At 41.9% G+C, this 19,961-nt stretch overlaps 1 protein-coding gene across 1 annotated transcript in view; it reads right to left on the reverse strand.

The window, feature by feature from the left end:
* Positions 1-19,961, reverse strand: part of GPAT3 (glycerol-3-phosphate acyltransferase 3) — a 45,654-nt gene that overhangs the window by 1,950 nt on the left and 23,743 nt on the right. Inside the window, exons 3-10 of the mRNA XM_044304249.1 lie at positions 11,090-11,384; positions 10,367-10,441; positions 9,262-9,351; positions 7,070-7,163; positions 6,320-6,435; positions 4,641-4,696; positions 1,867-1,952; positions 334-462 (exon numbers count right to left, since the gene is read on the reverse strand). Of these exons, the coding sequence (XP_044160184.1) occupies positions 334-462; positions 1,867-1,952; positions 4,641-4,696; positions 6,320-6,435; positions 7,070-7,163; positions 9,262-9,351; positions 10,367-10,441; positions 11,090-11,384 (941 nt within the window). The remainder of the gene's footprint in view (positions 1-333; positions 463-1,866; positions 1,953-4,640; positions 4,697-6,319; positions 6,436-7,069; positions 7,164-9,261; positions 9,352-10,366; positions 10,442-11,089; positions 11,385-19,961) is intronic.

Here is a 19,961-nt window from a genome sequence, read left to right on the forward strand (position 1 = left end):
GAATGCTTTGCGGTGCATTAGCATTTTATATAGATGACCCACCATACCAAATGAATGGGGTCCGAACTTCCTTTCGAGCAGCTCCCATCACAGCCAGTGCCTCTTTCTATTAACCCCGGTGGCATACAATGTAAAGCTGTGAGACCTCATGGCTCTGACTAACGGAGCGCTGTATACAGCGTCTTGGTGCTTTTACATGGTTCCTTACCCTTAGCTTTGTAATCAGTACACATCGTAAGGAAACATTAATGATATGCTACAAGCATGCAGCCCCTTTAATTGAAAGCAAGAAAAAAATCAGCACTCAACAAGCAAAACTACAGTATATCATACCTGTCTTGTCATTGGGGGTAGGTACCATACATTGCACTTGATAGCCCAGCTTGTCATCATTCTCAGCAGGTATTTCACCATTGTGTATTTACCGCTGTTCCAAAATGCATCACCAAACTGAGGGTCATACTGAAAGACACATGAATAGAGACAATTTGATAACTGCACTTTTTTTCTTTTTTCAATCTAGATCTTGTGAGACAAAGCGGAATGACAAATAAAGCAAAAAAGGACGGCCCTGCTCTAAAAATATAAGGGTACATGGTAGGATCTGAGGCTTGAGAAACAATTGGTAGTGCTCAGCTCATGAATATCAATCTCTCCAAATGTCTAACAGAAGCGGCATTCACCAAATATTAAAACTGCCTCTTTATTTGTTCAATGCATAAAAAGTACACACAGGCCAGGATGTGGAGTGCGCACAGGCTACGATCTATTCACAAGCTTCTTCAGACCTACGTACTGACGTGGATGCATTAGCATTAATATATACACACTCCATGACTATCACCATGCTAACAATACATTAAAACAAATACTGCAACCGTGTAAATAACTACGAGAACAAAGGCCTAAAGGGCCCAACACATCAGCTTTAATACTCCATCATCCAGCTGCCCCATGTAATAGTTCCTTTTGGAAATCTGCCCCCATATGTAGGGGTTGAAAGTGTTCTATACCTGCAAGATGTAAACCTCAGGATTGCCGCCATGCATAGTTCTTATATCAACCATGTTGACCCATGTACTGCAATGATTGACCTATGATGTTCCCAAAATTACAATGATGCGAGTGTGTTCCTGTAGATATTTACAGTTTTCAGTATTTGCCTTAATATACTGCATTGTGGGGGATAGAGATGGTATAAAAGGTGAGTAGTGTAGTTTTTTTTCAATAACATTTGTAGCTTTTTTACTCCTACAACACCTAAAACTGCAAACACTGTATTTTTCGGACTATAAGACGCATTTTTCCCACCAGATATCTTATATTCCGAATGCTAATGACCACTTCCATTATAGAAGCAGTTATTAGCATGCGGGAGGCATGGGGAGGTGATGGCAGCGCTGTGCTGGCTGTACTCACCCTCTCTGGTCTTCTTCCAGGTCCCGCTGTGCTGGGGGGCCTGATGGGAAACTTAGGCTGATTTAGGCTGGGGGACCTGATGGGGAACTTATTGAGGCTGATGTAGGCTGGAGGTTTAATTGGAGGCTGATGGAGGTTGGAGGGGGGGGGGGTCTGATCTGAGGATGATGGAGCTTGGGGGTCTGATGAAGAATGGGGGTCCGATTTGCTCTGATGTCAAGTATTTTCTTCGTCTAAATCCTAGGTGCGTTTTATAGTAATTCCTGTAATCTAAGATATTGGATTGCTTAATGATTAGCACTATGTCCAATAAAGCAGCTTATTGTACAGTGCAACATGATGTCTATGGTCTGATAAAATTGGGTCCATGTAGCCCCAGTCTTTAACTGGACTTCATAAAAAAAAACAAGAGGAAGGTATACTGCCTGGAATTATGTGCTTGCTTACCTTTATTGCCACAGGATATATAGTTCCGCCAATTTCAAAACTTCCTTTTTTGAACATCATGACAGATGTGTTATTAATACAGGTACCTGCATTAGCAAAGACAGGGGTTTAAAATACAGTGGCTGTTCAAATAAAAATATTTGCACAGTTCATTATTTCTTATTAAATCTAAAAGGTAAATGACACTTATAGATGGCAATACATGCTTGGTAAAAGGAAAGGCACAATAGCCAGGAAGTTTGTGTGCAGCCACCAATGATCCCAACTGGCTGTGAATGTTACTTCAGGCTTAGGGCCCTTTCACACCTGCGTTATAGTCTTCCGGCATAGAGTTCCGTCGTCGGGGCTCTATGCCGGAAGAATACTGATCAGGATTATCCTAATGCATTCTGAATGGACAGTCCGTCCTTCAGGATGCATCAGGATGTCTTCCGTTCCGGAACGGAACGTTTTTTGGCCGCAGCAAATAGCGCAGCATGCTGCGCTTTTTGCTCCGGCCAAAAATCCGGAACACTTGCCGCAAGGCCGGATCCGGAATGAATGCCCATTGAAAGGCATTGATCCGGATCCGGCCTTAAGCTAAACGTCGTTTCGGCGCATTGCCGGATGCGACGTTTAGCTTTTTCTCAATGGTTACCATGGCTGCCGGGACGCTAAAGTCCTGGCAGCCATGGTAAACTGTAGTGGGGAGCGGGGAGCAGCATACTTACCATCCGTGCGGCTCCCGGAGCGCTCCAGAGTGACGTCAGGGCGCCCCAGGCGTGATCGCATGGATCACATGATCCATGCGCATGGGGCGCTCTGACGTCATTCTGGAGCGCCCCGGGAGCCGCACGGATGGTAAGTATGCTGCTCCCCCGCTCCCCACTACTACTATGGCAACCAGGACTTTAATAGCGTCCTGGGTGCCATAGTAACACTGAAAGCATTTTGAAGACGGATCCGTCTTCAAATGCTTTCAGTACACTTGCGTTTTTCCGGATCCGGCGTGTAATTCCAGCAAGCGGAGTACACGCCGGATCCGGACAACGCAAGTGTGAAAGAGGCCTTAAATGGCACATTTCAGGGTTTGCGGCTCTTTTAATGCAACAATTTGCATTTATAAACAGACAAACCAGCAAGTCAAATCATACAGAGCCCCAGGCGCCAGCAATGCTCTATGGCTAAGGAGTTCAAAGTGGTTTCAAAGCAGAAACCAACATAACCTGTATATTCTATTTTTCATACCTGCCAGTCCTATTCTTAATATTGTGAACAAAAAGCATACACAGCTGTGAAATGTTGGAGCAAGGCCTTACATGTTCTCAGACCACCCACCCACATTATAGCAGTCAATGACACAGTGCCCTCGCCTCAGTTTCATAGGCGTTCCTTAAAGGGAACCTGTCACCAGGATTTTGGGTATAGAGCTGAGGACATGAGTTGCTAGATGGCCACTAGCACATCCACAATACCCAGTCCCCATAGCTCTGTGTGCTTTTATTGTGTATAAAAACCGATATATATGCAAATTAACATAAGAGTCATATCTTACTTGTGTAACCAGAGAAGTCATATTTTCAAGCTCTGACTCATCTCAGGTTAATTTGCATATGTATCAGATCGTTTTTTAATACACAATAAAAGCACACAGAGCTATGGGGACTGGGTATTGCGGATGTGCTAGCGACCATGGCTCTATACACAAAATCCTGCTGACCGGTTCCCTTTAAGGAGACCTTTTCACCACTGTTACCCTCAATGTTTCCATAGTCCCAGTTTGAAAAGGACACACAAAAGATTTTGCTCAAATGTAAAATTTATGAGCAAATATACAGTATATAGCAAATATGGGCCCAGCCAAAATCAAACCTGCTTTCTCATCCATACATTAGTTGTCCTAATCAGGTCGCACACCCATAGCATTACCATAAGCGTAATAAGCTAAAAGTGAACTTCAGGTAAATTTTCAATATTGAAGGTGCTGTCCAGTTTTTTTTTTTAAGTAATGGCCTATCCTCAGGTTAGGCCATCACAACCTGATGTGCGGGTGTCCCACACTCCTGATGTTAAGCTGGTCTGTGTAGCTCCACTGACAGAAGTCGGCGCTGTCTGTAGCAGCTGGGGTTTGTTACTATAGCGCTGCTCCCACTGAAGTCAATGGCAGCAGCACTGTAGTAGCGAGCACCTGTTGCCACTATGCCCATATAACATACCAGGGTGGTTCATTCTCTAAAGGGTTTTTCCAGGAGCACAATATTGATGACTGATCCTTTCCTCCCCTGCTGCTTCCTACGTCGTGCTTCAGTTGGCATTTGTTTCCCTGGCTGCAGGGGTGACGTCCTGTACACACCAAGTCACTCCTGCATCTAAATCGGCGGTGAGGCCAATGATTTGCTGGATGATGGCTTGGTGTGTATGGAATGTTATCAATGCAGCTGGGAAGATGACATTAATGAGCAGGATCAAATGTGACAAGATGTGGCAGGGAAAAAAGTTGTATTTTTATTTATTTTTTATGACATTTACTGCTCCTGGGAAGATATTCATTTAGCTCAGATAACCATTTTAACAACTTCTTCCTGCATTTGGACCAAAAAGCAGAGGAATTACCTGAAGCAGAAAATGCAAGGGGGCGCGCAGAGTGAATGCAAGGGGGCGCGCAGAGCAGGAAGTCTGTGAAGTGAATCTTCAGCCAATTTCTACACAAGAACAAGTGAAAATACACACCGTCCGGCAGCAAATACAGCATCATCTTAGATAAAATATACCCAAAATCACAATGTTAAGCTTACCTTCTGGGAAAATCAAAATGGGTAGTTTTTCCTTATCAAACACATGTTCTCGCAGCCTGTTTAAAGAGTAAGTAAGTACAGTGAACCAAGTCAGTTGGTTATGCAATATAACAATACTGTAGGGGTAAAAGGGTGTTAACAGTCCAAAGGAAATAACAAAACAAAAACAAAAAACAGACTCATTAGCAATTACATTTTAGAGTCAGCGCTTCGTGGAAGGGGCACTTTGGAACATGGCTTGTACTTGTTAATGTGATATACAATCTTTTAAGTCTGTAGTTCTGAATAATCTTTGGCCATACAGACTAATGTGATCCACGAAGGAACAGCACTGGTGTTCCAGATTTACTATTTCAAGGGAAATACAAGTATTACTATAATAGATCTGTTAAGGGTGGTGACAGGTTCTCGTTAAAGTGTCGCTGTACTTTGGGCAAACTTTTGACAGGTCATAACGACATACCAACAGTTCTTATTGGTGGGGGTCTGAGTCATGAGACCCCTGCCGATTAATAGAGCGAGGAGAGAGCATGCTCTATGATCACTGCAGGAGATGGAAGCGAGATTGACTCAACAGAAAGTCTATGGGCCAGTCTCCATTCCGTCTCCTGCGTTGAGGAGAGAGCGGGCTCTTTGTTCTGTCTCCTTGTTATAGCGATCAGTGGGGGTCTCAGCATTCAGATTCCCCACCAATTAAAACTTTTGATATGTCACTATGGTTTTGTTTGAAAGCTGGCTGCTAAAACGACAGCATTAGCACAACATAAGCAGGATATATCACTGTTAGAAATTGTGTCGGGGATAATTGCAGGGAAAACCTACTTTTACTTTCACTTTCACCTGCATTTACTGCATCCCGATTTCTAACAGCGATATTTTTGTATTGTTTGATAGCTTGGACTGCCAGCAATATCTACCCATATCTCTAGCTGCTACCAATCCAGAGATACGAGCAGCTAAAGCAGCCGCCCCTCCCCTTCAGTATGGAGGAGGAGGGGGCAGTTGGGGAGCTGACAGCCTGCAGGAGGAGAGAAAAAATAATAAGTTATGTATAGAAATTTGTCATTATCATCATGGTACCGACCCACATAAATAATGAAGTTATGTTATTTATACCACAAAGTGAACTTCGTAAATTATTTTCACAAAATAATGCAAAAATTGCTGTTTTTTAATCTTTTCCCCTAAAAATAAATTAATAAAAGTTATTTAATACACTATATATACACCCCAAAATAGTTCCTAAAAAAACTTAAACTAATCCTGCAAGATAAAAGTAAAAAACTTAAACAATTAAAAAGTTATGCATGCTGGAACACGAAGGGGGGAAAGGTTACTGGTCCTTAAGGTTAAAATTAATTATGCCACTAAAGGCTAAAATGCAAAACATTTATTTATTTATTTTGGTCCCCTGAGTTGTGCACCAACAAGATTTACTTCAGAAAGATATTAAAAATCTACAATAAAAAAAGTTAAATTTTTGGGAGGATTTTTCCACTTTTAATGTGACTGTTAAGAGGTTAAAAAGTCCTATTGCACCATCAAAAGATACAAGTTATATTTAGAATTGGTTTTATCTGCCAGGTGCAAACAAGTACTTACTATTGCTCATTTTCTGGCTAGACATGGAAAAATAAAATGAAAAATGACAAAAAAAATAAAAAAAAATAACAATATACCTTTTTGTCACAAGGTGGCGATCACGCATCTCAGAACGTTCAAACCACACATGTGGACATGCCCTTGCCATCGCTCTCTGGATAACTCCCATAAGTCCTCCATGAACCTGTCCCACCTGTATGAGCACATGCAACAAAATAATGACTCAGATACTATTGCAAACAATTACAAAAACGTATATCAAAGCACATTTTACCAGCACAGAAAACAATTACGTGTCCAATAGCTGACAGTTTATTAGTTTTTTTTTTTTTCACGGTCATATGCATGTAGCCTTAGAACAAGGTTACAAAAGCCCCAAACAAGGACCGGTTTTAGACAAAAGTTTGGCCCTAAATCCCGAAATATTGTACCAAGAGCCTGACGGGAGTAAGGCTGTAGCCACACTCTCTCTTTGGCTGTTCCAGATAAAGATGCTGATGCCGCAGCCTCTGTCTGCGCCACCAAAATCCCCTCAGGAACACTGGGCACAATGCGCATGCTCAGGTTTGAGCTGTCACTTCACGAATGGCAGTCAGTCTATACAATAACGAGTTTTTTTTATACAACCCATCCGGTTTGCAAATAGGGCATGATGTTCTCTACATTCTAAGATGGGCTTCTATGATGGGTCTAATTCAATTCAGCAATCAGATTTTAAAACCATGCAGAACTGATACCCTCTACTCCTTGAGCAAGAAAGACTGAAGGAAATCTTGGGGATATACTGGTATTGGACAAGAAAGCTGCACATACAGTCTTGTACTCACCATTGCATAGCAGCCATCATTAGCTAAGATAATGATATCAATCGGAGATGTGTGATTGGCCACACAAATGCCCCCCTTTTTGGGTCTGTTTTCCCTGGAAAGATAGAAGACCAGTAGTTCAAACTGCACGCCATTCCAAAAATTTTACACAGCACTTCAGACGATGTGCCTTCCATTCACAATGGAGATCACACCGCTCAGTCCGCGGGAAATATTACAAAATTTGCAGCCTCTAATTCAGATATGAACATTTGTACTATCCCCTTCTCACGTGTTTTAAAATGAATGAATACATGCATAATGTGTATCTAAAATGTGCAGAATTGACCATTGTGGGAGCAAGGTCCTTCAACGTTTCCATTCAATACAACTGCATAGTCGTTTTTAAAACTATGCCCATTCACGTGCATATAATGGTATGGCCCATGGCATGAAAGGCATGATACCATGCCCACTGAAGTCAACAAAGGTCTATGTAATGCACAGACATCATGGCTCTCTAAAGTGATACATATCAAGGCCGCCCACTATTACTCTCATGTGACATAGCATATATCGACATGGATACTGAGTAGCTTTATGTACAGCACCCAGTTGTTTGTACATGTAGTCTATAACATATAAAGCAATGTGGAATTTTCCAGAACTTGCACTTCTTTAAAACGGGATTCTTATAATGTGATGACATATTACTAGGACCACTTTATGAATGGTGGGTCTGTTGCAGCCCCCATGCGCAGACTGTGGCTGGGAGTGCTGCTGCGTATCGCTAAAGCACAGCTAAGGCTACATGCACATGACCATGAAAAAAAAACTAAAAACTAATAAACTGTCAGTTCTTCAAAGCCATTTTTTCACAGGAATGTGCATCCATTTTCTGGCCTTCTATCTGTTGTTAAAGGGGTTGTCCCACGAAAAATATTCTACAGTTTTCAAACTAACATCTGAATCTGAATACTTTTGTAATAGCATATAATTAAACATTTCACATAGCCACTGAGTTATTCAATAAAATGTATCTGTATAGCACCTCCTGCTCTGTGTCTTTTTTATCCTCTCATTTCTTTGTCCTGCTCACTGAGAAGGCCGCACATGCTCAGTTTCATCCTTCAACTGTCTGAGCTGTGATAGGGAGAGCATGGACACACCCCCTGAGCTGCTGCAGAAAATACACTCCCCTTGAGCTGTGATAGGGAGAGAATGGACACGCCCCCTGACTGGCTGCAGAGAAGACACTCCCCTTGAGCTGTCAGCTTGATATAAATCTAGCAGAGCAATGAATGGGGAGATCTCTGGATCCATGTGAGGTACAGGGCTGGTTCTAGCTTTGTTAGAAAGAGGTTATATCAGTCTGATTTTAATTTTTTACTATAATCATGGGATAACCGATTTAATGTTGATTTTTCACACATTTTGCATCTGACCATTAAAAACATAGATGCTTTAGATATGGATGTAGTTCACTGGTATATATATATATATATATATATATATATATATATATATATATATATATATATATATATATATATATATATATATATATAGGCCCCCACACAATGCCCCAGTATATGGAATGACCCCACATAGTGCCCCTGTATATATAATACCCTACTCCCACCCCCACTAGTGCAGACAGATATTTTTTGGCAAAATAAAAATAAAAAATAAAATCACTTCACCCAGGAAGTCCTGGGAACACTCGCTCCTCACTCGAGGCAGCAGGACCTTGTGTCTCTTATCGTGACAATGAGTCAGGTCCTGCTACCTCCAAGTATTCGCTTGAGTGCAAGAGGTAAAGTGAGTTTTTTTTGTTTGTTTTTTAACCCCTGTAAGTGAACCCGTTATTAATGGCCATTAGACGGGGGCACTCCTATCTAAATGGTCGTTAACAACAGTCCCACTGATTTCAATTGGGTCCATCTGGCAATAGCCAAAAATATGACATGTTATTCAGTGACAGTTAAAAAGACGGACATGTGAATAGTCCCATGGACTGCAATGGCTCTAAAACGGCCATTTTTCAATGTCATGTGTAGAAGCTCTAAACCAGCACAGTGGCCCCTTCATTCTCCAGGTCAGTGGGGGTCCCACATTAATCAGAAAGAGATGTATCCTAGCAATATCCCATCACCCTTTAAAGGGGCTTTCATTTTACATGGAGATGGGAGTTCTTGAATTCTGGAACTCACTTATTATGGTACTGAATGGCACTGGACAGTGCTCGGGCACAAATTCGACAGCACACCAAATGGACCTTTTCACTGAACCAGTCTTTTACCCTGCAAGAATGATGCAGAGATTACAGCAATCAATTACTATTGTTGTTAATAACAAAGATACTACATACTGGCTAACACTGGCAGTCGCTATGGAGCACTGTTACTGTGGGGTTTAATGGCACAAACGGAAGGTGTATAGATTGCACTATACTACAGTAGGTATCGCTGTGTTTGAAAATGTCCAAAATTTTTAAATATATTTTTCCTGCACGGGGAAATCCCTTAACAGGTAGAAAAAGAAAATTTGTGATTCACCGTTTTGTTCACCTGAAAAACTTTAAATTAAAAAAGTAAACAAAAATAAATATTAAATAAATAAATTACAATAAATCCTATGGCTTGCCCCATAAATAAGCCCGGTAGATAAAAGTAGAAAAAAAAAAAAAAAAAAAGGTTATGGCTGCCAGAATATACTGATAAATAAAAACATTTGAAGAGAAAAAAAAAATATGTATTTTTTTTAAAGTAGAAAAACATAATAAAAAAACGTTTGCAATCATTGTAATCATTCCGACCAACAGAAAATCATTCAAGTAATTTTCAGTGCAAAGCAACCGTCACATAAAGCCCAAAGACCATGGTGGAATTGTGTTTATTTTTTTCATTTTTTTTTCATTTTCAACCCAATCTCTCATAAGGCTATGCGAGCAGAAAAATAAAGAAGCTGTGGCTCCTGGAAGGTGGGGAGGAAAAAAAAAAAAGAAAAATGCAAATCAAAGATTGGCCTGGTTCTTAACGGGTTAATGAAAACTCTATTGTATTTCTTGGTGCCTAAAAAGGAAGCATAATACCACTATACACACATTATTTCTCATCTATGCATGTATGTATGTGGTTTGGTGGAGGAAAAGGAGCACTAGAAAGTGAATACTTGATCCCTGACTAGAACAGAAATGGTTAAAAGCTCTTAGTTCTCATGAGACACAGGAAGAAATGCTCTCTGTCCTAACCATCATTTTAGATTTAAATGTCTTCATGTGTAACATAGTGTTATCTCTTCTAAAGAGGTGTTTACCTGCTGTTTGGCAGCTGCCCAACAAGTGTGGCTCCCACGACCAGCCAGCTGATCCCAATGATCGCTAAGGTAACCCTGAAACAGACCAAGCACAGGTTTCTCAATAACAGAGAACGCATGGCACAAATATAAAACAAACCACACTCTATACTTAAGGCCTCATGCACACGTCCGTTGTGCGTTTTGCGGTCTGCAAATTACGGACCCGAAAAACAGGGATGGCGTCCGTGTGCGTTCCGCAATTTGCCAAATATAACTGCCTATTCTTGTCCGCAAAATGTGGAACGGAGCCACGGATGCGGACAGCACAAGGAGTGCTGTCCGCATCTTTTGCGGCCCCATTGAAGTGAATGGACAAGAAATGGCGGCTTGGATGCGAATCCAAACAAAGGTCGTGTGCACAAGGCCTTAAAGTTCAGAAATTCACAGTCCATATTTATTGTAATATGGGACATGGGTACGAGGAGGCTCCTCTGGTCTCTTTCTTGTGGCAGCCATGACAACAGAAGGAGGCAAGCAAATATAGTCACTATCAGGAAAACAAGGTTCTCCTACGATATCCCATGCATCTAATGGTTGTTTTTGTAGCTTAGGTCTCATACTAATAGTGACTACAAAACAGTTTCTACATGTCAATCATGCCCCTTACCTTCACAAGAGGAATGCAACTTCAAGTTCTTATAGTCAAAGAGAAGATGATTAACATAAAAAACGAATTCTTACCGTAGTGGTAGGAGAATGCAGTAACGTACAAAAACACCAAGCACCCAAATAAGCGTCACACGGAGACTGAGATACTGGAAGTTATGGTTTGTTCTTGTCAGAAGATTCCATGATATGAGTTCTTCTGAGGAAAATCTCTGGGTGACCTCGTCTTCTACAATAGCTTCAAAACCTTTTTTCGAGAAATAGAACACATCCGACAACTCAAAATCGCCACGCTGTAAGCACTGGCTCCTGCTCTGCCTCAGGCCCACAATCTCTGTCTCCATTGGCGACTCATCTCTCTCAATGATACCTTTGAAAATAATAAAGAATGATAAAAATGGTACCTTTTCTTCACAATCTCAAAAGGTTTGCCTGCTCACTAAAGCTGCCGACATCCTAGGTTCTAGTGGGGGACTAGTAAGGGGAATATGACTTAAAAATAAAATAAGGGATTACCACAATTAAAAAAGTTACATTAAAATAGTATATGACAATTTCTTTCTAACAAAGCTAGAACCAGCCCTTTATCTAACATACCGTAGATCTAGATCACTCCATTCTTTGCTGCAAGTGCTAGATTCTCTTCAGGCTGGCAGCTCAGGGGGTATATCCTTTATCAGGGGCATGTCCGCTCTGCTGCAGCTCTCGTCCTTTAACTGTCACAACTTCTAACAGAAAATTTGGCTGATGGCAATTGAAGGATGGAACCTGAGCATGTGTGACCATCTCGGTGAAGTGGACGGAGAAATAAGAAAAAAAAAAAAACAACAACAACAGGTGGCACTGTACAGATACATTCTATTGAATGACTCAGTGGTTATTCTTAATATTGAATTACATCCAAATACAAAAAGTATTCAGATCCAGGTGCTGGTTTGAAAAATGTAGAATATATATATTTTTTGTGGGACACCCACTTTAAACCTTTAATAGTAAAAGGATGTCTATCATGGTCAGAGTCGAGGAGTCAGAGGCAATTTTGGGTACCTGGAGTCGGCAAAAAATTGAACCGACTCCTACTAGATTTAAATTCGAATAAAAAAAAATAAAGTTTAAATGTCCCAATTCACAAAAAGTTATAATTAATTACCGTATTTTTCGCCCTATAAGACGCATCTAGGTTTTTGAGGAGGAAAATAAGAAAAAAAATATTTTGAACCAAAAGGTGTTCTTTTGGTGGGTTTTGAACTAATGGTGGTCTGTGGGTGGCACTGTTATGGGGGCATCTGTGGGTGGCACTGTTATGGGGGATCATTGTGGGGGGATCATTGTGGGGGCATCTATGGATGACACATATATAGCATCTTATCTTATGTGTCATCCACAGATCCCCCCCATAACAGTGTCCCTGTGTAGTGAATGGGGGCCAGCATCTGTTTCTGTAATGGCAGCGGGGCCCGTTGCCTGCTTCATTCATAAAGTGGGTGGAGCAGGCGCGTGACGTAGTGAGCTACGCTACGAGCGCCCGCCCGGCCTCCTGACTCCCAAGAAGTTTTTAAGATGATTGGAATACTTTAACAATACCCACAAGTTAGATATGATTACTGTATACTACAGAGAGCGGGGCCCGATGTAGTAGAATACAGTGACTGCACCGGGACCCGCTGCCATTACAGAAACAGATGCCAGCCCCCAGCCCCTCCACCGGACGGTCGTAGCATTCGCCCCATTAGACGCACTGCTATTTTCCCCCCACTTTTGCGAAAAATACGGTACTTCTCTACTGTAAGAATAAAGGCCAATGCATGCAGTGCGTCACGTTACCGCAAAACGAACACGATAAGTGACCATGAAGAAGCATGCTTTTCATACGCTTCACTATTTGGCACGCAACGCACAGTTAAGGAGCGGCACTACTTATACTTTCCATTGTGTTGTGTTCCGCTGTTACAGGGAACGCAATGCCCATGGCTAACCTAGCCTCTCACTGATAACTGAATAAGTAAATATGTTTTTTGCAGGACTAGAGACACCTGTATAAGTGACGGGAAAGGATGGTGAATAGCTCAAGACTGAAGCTGTAAACCATTTGAAAAACTGCTGTCATTCAGAAAAGGCTATAAAAACTTGTACACTCGATTGTTAGCTTAAACTTTAAACATGACTATGGGATTCTACTAGGGAAATCATGTTTTACAATAAATGCCCCTTCCCCTGCCCCTTCTTGGATCCTCCCACTGCCCTATCTTCAGCAGAAGATCAGCACACAAAAGGAGAAGGCAGCAGCTTCCTAGCCAGTAGTTCTGTGGGAATGACATTCACATTTAATACAAAGGAGTCGGAAGTACCAAAAACTGAGGAGTCAGAGTCTGACCATTTATCTACCGACTCCACAGCCCTGATCATGGTGTACTTTATTTCACATAAATGGAAATGGGCCTAACTAGTATTTGGTTCTCCCTCCCCCTTGGACCCATAAAACATGGGCTTGGCCTGAGGGGCTGCAAGAGCAGCACTTTATTCGCTTTCAAAATCATTATTCCATTTCAAAATGAGTGGGTCTCTGTGCCTGAGAAAAAGCATAATAGTCTCTCAGGTGCCCATCAAAATGTATGCCCAAGATAGAGATTGATGGACCTAGTACAACCCATGAGACAGGGTCAGGAGCACTCGGGGTTCATTGATGAGTAGGGAGGAGTTCATCTGTTCTAATCCGATCGAAAAGCTACTGTAGCACAAATTGCTTGAAAAGTTAATACTGGTTATGGTAGAAGGGTGTCTGAACACACGTAGCTTGCTGCCACAGACTGGTCAGAGTGCCCATGCTTACCCCTGTTCACCAACAAAGGTGCCTACAATGGGCACATGTACATATGCTAATGTCTTGTTGCCAGACACCACAGAATATATCTTTGGAGTCCATGCCCAATGGGTCAGAGCTGTATTGGTGGCACAAGGGGGACCTACACTGTGAACTTCCCCCATGGTGGAAGGATTATTTCATTTTATTACAGAAAATTATAGATATGGGGATTGGGTTTCTAATCTTATTTATCACTGCAAAAATTCCTATTCTAAAATATTACTTTTATTAGGTCATGAGGCAAGAGATCCTGTAGGGATATAGACAAATAAATTGCCACTAGATGGTCACTCACATTTCAGATGACAAATAGCAGATAAAAGGGTGGATGAACGATGCATCTAACAATGATGTGCTCTGTACTCCAGTTCAATGTTTGAAGGGTGGTTCTGGATCAATTCCTCAAGACAGGGAAGACCACAGACAAATCCAATACGGGAAGAACGTTGGGACACTGGCCCTATGCTGCCTAATTATCCCTACCTAAGCTAGATGTGTATCCCCAGAGAGGGGGTGATCACCGAGCATAGCTACTATCCCTGGAATTAGAATCCATGACTACTTAGTCCAGACGCCTTTACCCTGTTACGTTGATCAGACAGGTTCATCACCCCCGGCTTTTTCTAGTGTGTCTCCATTGCCATGGTGCGTACGCATTCGTGGGAGGTAGGGTCACACTGGTTCCAGTTGCGCGTGCGCCATGGCAATGGAGACACTTTGTAAAAGGCCAGGGCTAATTAAACAACAGCATAAGCTATCAGAAGAAGCCACCGGGCTTTATTCTAGCTACGTCCCCTGATGAAACTGTCTGATCAATGTAGCAGGGGAAAGGCGTCAGGACTAAGTAGGCAGGGATTCTAATTCCAGGGACAGTAGCCATGCTGGGTGATTACCCCCTCTCTGGGGATACACATCTAGCTTAGGTAGGGGTAATTAGGCTGCATAGGGTTAGTGTCCCAACGTTCTTCCCGTATTGGATTTGTCTGTGGTCTTCCCTGACTTTAGGTACTGATCCAGAACCACGCTTAAAACATTGAACCGGAGTACAGAGCACATCATTGTTAAAAGGGTGGATGGACGATGCATCTATCTGCTATTTGTCATTTGAACCATGAGGGATCATCTCATTTTATACAATACTAGCAGAAGGACCCGGTTTTGCACGGGTATATTTCATTTAATGTTTCTGTGTGTTGTTAAAAATATATCGACAGTATCCCCAATAACAGTGAACTTCACAGTCCCCCACCCCTTAACACTGCCCCCCCCCCCACTTTATAATGGGACTTTCACAGCAGCCCGCCCCTTTAACAGCGAGTTTCACAGCACCCTAATCCCTTGACAGTGACCTCCACAGTGCCCGCCCCTTTAACCGTGACCTCCACAGCATCCTGCCCCTTTAATGCTAGGGCTACACGACGACATGTGTCGTGCAACATTTTGTCTCAACAACTTTTATGATAGGCTATGGTGTCGCACTGCAACATGCTGCGACTGGATGTAGCAGCATAGTTGTACCCTATGTGTTGTGCGACTTATTGTCGTCATGTAGCCCTAGCCTAAAGCCGACCTACAGCAGTGAAGAAAATGGCTTGGTTGTTATGGAAACCTGGAGTAAAACTGTGTGTATGGAAGTTGGGATTTGAAGAGAAAAACTTGCAGGCTTTTATTGGCGAATGTAGGTAATTTTTGGGAATCTCTCAGGAACGCTACGTCCTAGAGAGCTGAAACCCGGTCTAAAACCTGCCCGGACACCTGATGTGCCAAATTTGGTGAAGATCGGTTCAGTCATGCATAAAGAACAGACAGACGTCCCGATATAGAGATATATATATATATATATATATATATATATATATATATATATATATATATATATATATAATTTCAGGTGCTTTTAATGTTATAGCTGACCGGCTACCAGGATTCTATGGAATTCATGTGAAGCTACCGCAGAATTTGGACTGTATGGATTAGAAGTTTTTACCTCTTTAACATAAAAAAAAAAAGTTAAACAAACAATGTTAAGTGCATGAAAGAAAGGCCTTGGATTGCTGCCTCGTTTATATCAGGAATACAGCAGATGCCCTTGATGCACATGAACTGAAGGCCAGAGTCCAAGAATCTCATATGATGGCAGCAATGTTTAATTCTGTGTATAACATATTTGCCTTTATTTCTTAAGTGCCAACTAACCTGCGGTCCAATGCTCTGCTGCACTCTAAACCAGGGATTGGGATTACCGCCAAATCCAGAATACTTTTGAATGTCCTTCCTTCCCATATATTCCCATCTGCTCAGAACAAAGGGAAACTGCTGCTTGTGTTTGTAGGCTTTAGTGTTTCTCAACCCTTTTCAAGCCAAGTACTTGAATATGTAGCACGCAATGCAAACTTTTCCCTGTGGCCCACCCATTTATGTAGTTCCTATATAAATGGGTGGAGCACAATATAAAAAAAAACAAAAAAAAAAAAAAAACACACAACCTTGTGTATGCAAGCTTCTTCCCCCTAAATAGGGGGAAAAGAAAAGAAGACCTATCTGTAGCCAATTTTGTAAAACAGTTCAAAAAGTATATACGGCACTCTTCGTCAGATCCCAAAAGGGATACAAAACACATAACAGACCCCTAACTGACACATACCCCAGGTACATTCAATGGGAGGTTTTATCTGGCACTCCCCTTTTTTCTTATTTTTCTATCCATCACTGAGGTGGTCGCACATGCTCAGTTCTATCCTTCAACTGCCTCAGCCAAATCTGCTGTTAGCTGCAGCAGAGGTGGTAGAAGAAGCACAGCATAGTCGGTGGGAGGATGGCATTTAAGAGGTTATACGAGAATTATCTTGGACAAACCCGTATACACACACACACACACACACACACCTGTTTCTCCAGCATGGTGACGTGCCTGGATTCAGCATGTGACTGCAGTGGGCTACAGCTAAAGGCCGAGATTGGCTGCAGTGGTGACATGCCGAACCCAGGCACGCCCCCGATGTAGATTGTGAAACAGCTGCGATGTATCCAACAATTGCAGCAGAGAATAGCACTGAAGAAACAGGCAAGTATGCCATTTTTTTATAATCTCGGACGCCTTTGTGAGATGATGTGCTTACTCTGTAAGTTGGCTCCCACATCAGTTCCCAGCAACTAAATATAGTTTTTTGACTCTTGGTGCATACCTTGACCCTGGGCTATAGTACAACTGAAGACTGATGTGTCCTACGGTTTTACACCTACAATACAGGTTGTGTAGAGGGAGTGATAGAAGATACAGTAGAAACCAGTTATTCCAAGCTCATAACAAACCTGTCTTAACATGCAGTGCATTAACAACAGACACCACGCACTGAACCCATCCCTACAATTTTTGCATTTCAAAAAAAAATAAAAAATACACACTTTTTATCTTGTACAGATAACCACGCTATGAAATATAAAGACAACAAACTATTATAAAATGCATGTGTGTAATCACATGATGAGGACAGAACCTCATTCACTGAAATAATGAAGCCTTCCATTTCATGACAAACAGATCTTAAAATGTGTACTGAATATACACTAAGAATATGTATAACTTCTAATGATATATTGATATACTGTACTTGACTCAAAATGTATTCATTTCTAGCCAAAGAGTTTAGTGTAAATCGGCCACATTGGGTGACAAAGGGCAGCTTCAAAAAGAGGGGACAGAACAAAGAGACCACCTACAATATCCCTGTAAAATGTTGCATAATGGCTGTGCTTCTTTGTACAACCATAACTGTGAAGGAACAGGTGTTTTTGGGCTTTCCTAAAGTATGTTTAAGCCACATTATTCCCTATTCCAGATGTACAGCTAGATGCATTTCACTCAGAAGTAGGGGGCGTATACCGTAAGTGGTTTGTGTCAGCACTGTACAGCGGAGATATCCTTTCTTTTACTTCCCACTATGTTTGTTTTCAGCTCCAGAGTTCACAGAGCAGATAAGGAGGCGGAAAATGGCACTTACAGAAAGGTAGGAGGCTCCTGTGAATTCAGAAGCAGTGTAGAAGCAGTTCTTTTATCAAGCTCAGGATCTCAGCTAGTTTGAGACTTACACCATTCTCTATTAAATGAAATTAAATTGCATGAAAGCATAGTGACTCTTTAAAACATTATCGATAGAAGAAGAGTTCCTCTAGAAATTATCACTTAGCTGGCACTCCAGCTGTTCAGAAACGACAACTCCCAGAATGTTTCATTCACTTCTATGGGAGTTAGAAGAGCAGCCAAGTATGTTTGCATGCTGGGAGTTGTAGTTTCACAGCAGCTGGAGTGCGAGTGAACACAAACCCTAAATGCTTCAGTAAAGCTTCCCATACCCTGTAGAGCTCTATAGTGGAGCAAAGCATAGAGAGTGCATAGAGTGATAACCAAATAACTCAAATAAATAGTAGTAAAGACAATTGGCTGCTCATATTGTAATGTTGTGAGAAGCCACAAAAACTGTAGTCATTAAATTTATGAAGATGGTGAATGGAGTTGCTGCTTGTTCTTGCAGATCTAAGTCAATACCCGGCTATGCCATGTATGGTGTACTCTGGTAGTCTGTTAGGGTCCATTCACACTTCCGAAAAATGGGTCCGCACCCGTTCTGCAATTTTGAGGAACCGGGGCAGACCCATTAATTTTCAATGGGGCCAGAATGTGCTGTTCGCACTTCCGCATCCATGCTTCCACTTCCGCCAAAAAATAGAACATGTCCTATTCTTGTACACAATTGAAGACAAGATTAGGCATTTTCTATTATAGTGCCAGTGATGTGCGGTCCGCAAATTGCAGAATGCACATTGCCAATGTCAGTGTTTTGCGGATCCGCAAAACACTTAGACGTGTGAATGGACCCTTACTCTGCCGGAATACACACAGGAGATGTGAACACAATGCATGCAAGGAGTCAATTTCTCAATGTAGCTAAATGAATAAAGTGAACAGTGGGGCAAGATGAGGGGTTGTCCTATCTTGTCCTATCTTGGCCGAGAGTGAAATAACCCACAATGAACGCCAGCCCAGGGTGTCCGGAATTACTGAAATTTCCGAATGGCTGGTGCTCCACCATTTCTGTATCTTCCATAGCAGTGAATGGGAGCTATGCAAATAGTACAGCACAGCATTTCTGTATTTCGGGAGAACAATAGTCTTGATAAATCTCTCCCACAGTACCTTGCCTGTATTGTTATTTCATCTCTCTATCCCTTCAGGACCGTATAATAGGTATGTTAAGAGGGTTATGCAGTACCAAGATACTGATGACCTACCCAGTTTTGTATTGTCAGCTAGGGCGTCGCACACCTGCACATTTATTTCATTTCAGGTTGGGCTGACTAACTTTTTGTCCTATTTTTGCAGTACGCATTTGGTGGTGTGGCAGCCTCCATTATGGTCAGACACTCCGAAAATCAGTGCATTATATAGCTGGACCATGCTGTCGCTAAATTCAGTTGAAGCCTGTTGGAGGAGAGTAGTGTCCCATCTAAAAGCAGTCATGTGGTACACGGGCACAAATGATTTTAGTTAAAATTATATCTAACAGAGTGCTTTTGCATAGCGTTTGATTTTCTGTCCTGAAGATGGGCCATCAATCTCAAATCAGTGGGGTGTGACTCCTGGCTTCCCCACTGATCATCAGTTTGAAGAGGCCACAGCCGTTCGTCCCTTCAAGTGAACGCGAGAGGAAACGGTGATTACATAACATTCCCGCTATAATCCAGAAGCTGTGCAGGTAAATGCTGAAGAAGAGGTAGCACTGCCACAAGCGCTGACGCCTCTTCAAACAGCTGATCGTTGGGGGTTCTGGGAATCGGACCCAGTCTGATCTGATATTGATGGTCTATCCTGAGGACCAGTCAACAATATGACACTGAACAACCTCTTTAAACAGGATCAGCCAATATTGGAAACTTCATTTAAAAAATAACCCCTTGGCGCCAAAGGCATTTTTAGCTCCCCCCCCCCCCCCTCCTCGATGTCCTCCAAGAGCCATGCATTTTTATTATAGTCGTATGAGGGCTTGTCTTTTACTGGAAGAGTTGTATTTTTTTAATGGCAATATT

This window comes from Bufo gargarizans, chromosome 1, assembly GCF_014858855.1.
Source record: "Bufo gargarizans isolate SCDJY-AF-19 chromosome 1, ASM1485885v1, whole genome shotgun sequence".
Lineage (NCBI taxonomy): Eukaryota > Metazoa > Chordata > Amphibia > Anura > Bufonidae > Bufo > Bufo gargarizans.